A 6,000-nucleotide genomic window follows, 5' to 3' on the forward strand; every position below is an offset into this window, starting at 1 on the left:
ATTAATCCTGATTCATTTTTGAACCTATCCCCTCGTAAGGCTAGTGAAAGAATGGCTACACGAAGTGCTAATTGACAAACAAACACATTTCGTTCACACACACAGAGGCCTATGTCCAGGCCTCTCCCAAGGAGCGCCACAACACTCGGTCCTCGGCCTTCCTCATCCAACCACTACCCGCCACCCGCCTAAGGTCGTCAGTCCAGCGGGCAGGAGGGCGTCCCACGCTGCGTTTGCCTGTTCGTGGTCTCTACTCGAGAACTAGTCTACCCCAACGGTTATCGGTTCTTCGGCAGATATGACCAGCCCACTGCCACTTCAGCTTGCATATTTTGACAGCTATGTATACCTATGTATACGCGTCGTTAAAGGTAAGCGTCCACCTATCGTACGTATGGGAACAAACAGAATCTGAGAAACGGCGTCGGCAATGCCGATGAAGTGGAAGTATTTTTGTGTATTTCTATAAATACAGGGTGTTGCAAAAAGGGTATACTAAGCCGAAACCTACATGTGCAGCATGGTATATCTAAGCCCGAAACTGAAATCAGAATTTGAAAATTCGCGATCGATTTTAGTATACCAATTTTGCAACACCCTGTATAAAGAGCATTGAATGCGATGCGTCCGTTGCGTACGTTTAAACCGCTTATACCTACCCACACACTCGTCTTAAAAGAAGCGACAACTGGCCCACTCACTCCACAGTAGCTGAACCAAATCTGACTAATGAAGGGTGTGAATCCCTTTAAGGCATCCTTAATGGTGTTTCGAAGCGACGAAGAGGGATTTCGCCAGTTCTCCACAATGTATGGTTTGTTAAAAACAGGACGATCTGGTTTCGTTGCCCTTGAAATGTTTACTCTCCCTTATTTGGCTTAGTTCTTGTGGTTACTTAGCTTTGTTACAGCGTCAGGACAAAGAAACTGCCGTGAATTAACTAAGTAGGTATTGGGTTTTATTTTATATTAAAGCTTTGATGAATATACTGGGTGTTAAAAACAGGATAAAGAAAACTGACAGGTTGTCGGAATCATTGTTAACAACTATTTTTCTACGAAGTTTGGAAATTCGTGAAAAGAAATGCAACAATTTCAATTACTTATACATAGTAACTTTAATTACACAGCTGAACAGGAAACTTTATAGCATAAAATGCACGCATGATCAAGTGGGGTCAGATTATGCATAATTTACAATTAATGACATTGTAAACTTGTAGCATTATGCAGGAATAGAAGGGCAAGACCTCTCGGGATCATAAATTATTGACAGTGACTATGTTCGTTTATAATTCGTCGCTTGTTGCGTTGTGTTTCAATGTTTGTTTATTTCTTATGTCAGTACCTAACTAACTTGAGTTATCTGGTTGCTTGTGAAGATCCCTTCACAATATTTTGAAATCATAGGAACAATTAGCACGCTTAGGCCAAATTCCCACTTAAGAAAATCTAGGTAAGTAGGTACATATAATAATATGTAAGTATTTCTTAGCGACAATTCAGCAAACCCCAGAGGCGCATCCCAAACTTAAGTTGGGTTTAACTTGGCATTCTCAAGTGAGAACCTGACCATTAGAGACATTTATTTGATAATTACTGAAACTTATTTAAGAAATAGTCGGTACAATTGTAGCATGCAATTAATATCACGTTCAGAACAGCGTACAAAGAATCCCCGGCGCGGATTGGTCGAGTTAGGAAGCCGGCCGCGTACGCTCTCCCGTGAAAACTCACTTAAACTTTTTTAATTAAATTTCTGATTTTTCTTCGCCTTATCCGGCTTTATTCAAAACGTTGTATTAATTAGTCGCAGTGGTGACTAATGACCGCGGTAATCGACTTTCACGCCGTGACGCGTCGCCGCCGGGGGCCACTCTATATGACGAAAAACGAAGCTTCGGAGCACTGCTGCACGAGCCACGATTCTATATCGTTGTATTAAACGAGCCGATTGCGCGTTCGTTTTTCGTCAGTATAGAGTAACCCTCCGAGTCGGACCGGGCGGGACGAAGTTGCTTCAAGAGAACTTTGAAATAGATCGACCCCAATCGAGAAGAAAGTTCAATTAAAAAACCTTCAAAGTTCAAAATCTATTTCTGGTTTTAGGCGACCTTTGCTAGTATTTTCACCATAATACAGTTACTGAGGCATATTTCATAATAAATATTAAATAAAAACCATGACTCGACATAATTGTAGTTAAAGTGGTGTTTTCCAACTCTTCAAAGCTACTTGGCCAGCATCATACCTGTGTCCCGGGCCATAGCTGGCCAGGAAGCAGATATCTCGCTAATATACTTAATACCTACTTTACATAATCTCATAACACACATTATTTTAGTTAGGATTGTAAAATTTTACTTCAATGAGTGCAATATACTTATGTATATATGTTCTATCCTAACTGATATTATAAATGCGAAAGTAACTGTGTCTGTTACTCTTTCACGCCTAAACTACTGAACGGCTTTGAATGAAATTTGGTATACATATGGTAGACCCTGAGAAAAAACATAGGCTACTTTTTATACCGGAATTCCCACGGGAAAACTTTTTAAGGCGAAGCGAAGCTCGCGGGAACAGCTAGTAATACATAAAGTCGTAAATTTTTGCCACTACAATGAACTCTTACGCAGTTGACAAATACATACGTTTTACCGCATTTTGTTAAATAATTAAACATTCTATCTGGTGGAATACCCAGCCTATGCATCTATACAATAACCTATTCATTAATTTGACCTATATTAACTAAACGAAGTAATTTTAATTAAATGCACAATATTAAGTTGAGGTTAATTAATTTAATGAATCCAACGGCCGGTTTCTGTAAACACGTCATCGATGGCATAATTAATTGACAACAGAATAATTGGCTTCACACGCTAATGGATGTCTTGCCATTTTAATGGCAAGTGAGTTTAATTAAAGGAGCTGAGATAGGCATCGGCTATTGTCAGATTTAAAATCAATTACAAAACATGAAAGTCAATTAAACCAATAAAATAACTGGCCAAGAGCGCGTCTGTGACGAATCATTTTTGTTTTAATTGTGTGTATTTTTTTATAAAAATTATTATATGCACCTACATAAGTACAGTAGTTAATATTACTTATACTCTATACAATGTAGTCTACACAATGATGAAAAAATACTGTTAACCTACTGGCCGCTTGAAGCACGTATAAAATGACATAATAAATTATAGTACTTTCACCTTGTAGGGACGACATTACAATGTATACCTAGCACGATATAGTTCAGCTTACTTTGCACCTTAGTAATCTAAGTCAGTCTCGGGTTGGCCGGGTTGTGAGTGGTCGCATACCAATTAACTTTTAACCATATTTCAAGTGCTAAATAAATATATAGTTACGTGGACTTATAATCTATTATTCGCAACCCAATCCCCGAGTCTCAACATTGGTGACCCCGACGATTGAAGTGAACCGCGATCGATAAAGTGCAATCATGAACCCTTCTCCGTCACTTCCGGCCGGTGAAAACGCTTTGGCGCAGATCACGGTGTCCAGCAGGATACCGGACTTCTGGAAGGAGTCCCCACGCCTGTGGTTTGCCCAATTCGAGGCGGTGGTGGCCAATCAGAAGCTGGCCGACGAATCACGCTATAACTTAGTGATAGCAAAGCTAAGCCGCGAGCACGTCGAGCAGGTCAGTGATATTGTATTAACACATCCTGACACAAAGAAATACGAAGCGCTTAAAACTCGACTTCTCGTTGTTTATGAGGAGTCTGAAGTTCGACAGGTCCAGAAGCTGCTGAAGGAACTGGAGCTAGGCGACCAGAAACCCTCCCAACTACTCAGGAGGATGCGAGACCTGGCAAAGAAAAAATTCAATGATGAAACATTAAATATGCTGTGGATGGGGCATCTACCATCAGCAGTACAGGCAATTCTGACGGTGAGTGAAGTGAAAGATCTAGAGAAACTGGCTGGCATGGCAGATAAGGTAGTCGAAACGACCCGATTTGCTGAGATCCAGGAGCTGTCATGTATGCGGAGCAGTGCCGTACCCAGTTCATCAGCCACGCAGGCTACCCTCGTTGAGCAGATAGCTCAGCTCACGCGGCGCTTGGACAACATGGAGACGTCGAGGTCAAGAGGCAGGTCAGTTGGTCGTAACGGATGGAAGAGTCATCGCTCTGCGTCACGAAGTCGCGACCGGTCTGAACGCGTAAGGAGAGGAGACCCTAACTGGATGTGCTTCTACCACTTCCGGTACAAAGGAAAGGCCAACAAGTGCATTCAGCCTTGCGCATGGCAGAAGCAGCAGGAGTCAGAAGCAGGAAAAAACTAGATTCGGTGCAGCCAGAGGCGAGCAGCTGTACCGGTATAATCAGCAAACGCCTGTGTATTAGAGATAAAAAAAGTGGACTAAAATTTTTGGTGGATACCGGTGCTAACGTATCTGTGTTACCTGTGTCGAAGTATAACCATTTCGCGAGTGATTGTAGTGAATATAAGCTATATGCAGCAAATGGTAGTGTGATAAAGACATTCGGTACAAAAACAATGATATTGGACTTTTGTTTACGTCGACCGTATAAATGGACATTTATTATAGCGGAGGTAACGCAACCAATATTAGGAGCAGATTTCTTGGCTCACCACGGTTTGATTGTGGATTTATCTTCCTCTAGGTTAATTGATGATTTGACAAAATTGAAATCTATTGCCAGTATAGTGGAGGTGGATCAACCCACCGTGACAACAGTGGAGGATACGCACCCATTTCATGATTTGTTATGTAAGTACGTAAATATTACTAAACCTGCATCGTATAAGGAAGTACCTACACACGGTGTTTTTCACCACATCGAAACAACTGGACCTCCAGTATACGCTCGAGCTAGACCGTTACCACTATCTAGATATAAGAAAGTACAAGAGGAGTTTCGTTTTATGCAGGAAACAGGTATATGTAGGCCTTCAAAGAGCCCTTGGGCCAGTCCACTTCATGTGGTACCCAAGAAAAATGGGGAGTTACGTCCATGTGGGGATTATAGGAAACTAAACTCTATTACCAAGCCGGACAGATACCCGATACCTCGTTTATCTGACTTTACGTACATACTAACGGGTAAGAAAGTATTTTCTAAGATTGATATAAATAGGGCTTATCACTGTATTAGCACTGCACCAGAAGATATAGAGAAAACTGCAATAATCACGCCGTTTGGTTTGTTTGAATTCCCGCGCATGACGTTTGGGTTGCGTAACGCCGCGCAAACGTTCCAGCGATTCATGCACCATACTGTTTTTCAGGATCTGGACGTTGATTGTAAAAATAGTATCTTTTCCTATATCGATGACGTCATTTTAGCATCGCCTGACGAAGCTACACATCGTAAGCATCTAGAGTCATTATTTAAGCAGTTCGAAAGGTATAATCTTACTATAAATATGACAAAATGTGTGTTTGGAAAGGCAGAGATAGATTTTTTAGGCTATCATGTCACATCAGATGGGATTCGTCCACTGGATGATAAAGTTAAAGCCGTTAACGAATTTCCGCGGCCCAACAACATCGATGAATTGCGACGATTTTTGGGCATGGTTAATTTTTATAGGTCTCATATACCAAATGCAGTTTCATCTCAATCGATACTTACTAGTTTCATTCATGGCTCTAAAAAGAAGGACAAAACACCTATTGCTTGGACGCCAGACGCTGAGCTAGCATTTGAGGAATGTAAGGCGAGCTTGTGCGATGCGGTCATGCTGTCTCACCCGGTAGCGGATGCACCGCTCGCACTTATGACCGACTCTTCGGACACCTGCGTGGGTGCAGTGTTGCAACAACGTGTTGATAACGCTTGGTTACCTTTAGGTTACTTCTCAAAAAGTTTGTCTAAGACGGAACGGAAGTATAGCACGTATGATAGAGAGTTGTTAGGTATCTACTTAGCCATTCGTCATTTTCGGAATATGGTCGAGGGACGAATGCTGACAGTTTATACAGATCATAAACCTA

General features: G+C 41.5%; 1 protein-coding gene across 1 annotated transcript; it reads left to right on the plus strand.

Moving 5' to 3' along the window:
- The first annotated feature begins 3,474 nt into the window (after window positions 1-3,474).
- LOC125489356 lies at window positions 3,475-4,323 on the plus strand. The gene has a single exon (XM_048625051.1). The coding sequence runs from the start codon at window positions 3,475-3,477 to the stop codon at window positions 4,321-4,323; it is 849 nt and encodes a 282-aa protein (XP_048481008.1).
- The last annotated feature ends 1,677 nt before the right edge of the window (window positions 4,324-6,000 follow it).

Source organism: Plutella xylostella, chromosome 13 (genome assembly GCF_932276165.1).
Source record: "Plutella xylostella chromosome 13, ilPluXylo3.1, whole genome shotgun sequence".
Classification (NCBI taxonomy): domain Eukaryota; kingdom Metazoa; phylum Arthropoda; class Insecta; order Lepidoptera; family Plutellidae; genus Plutella; species Plutella xylostella.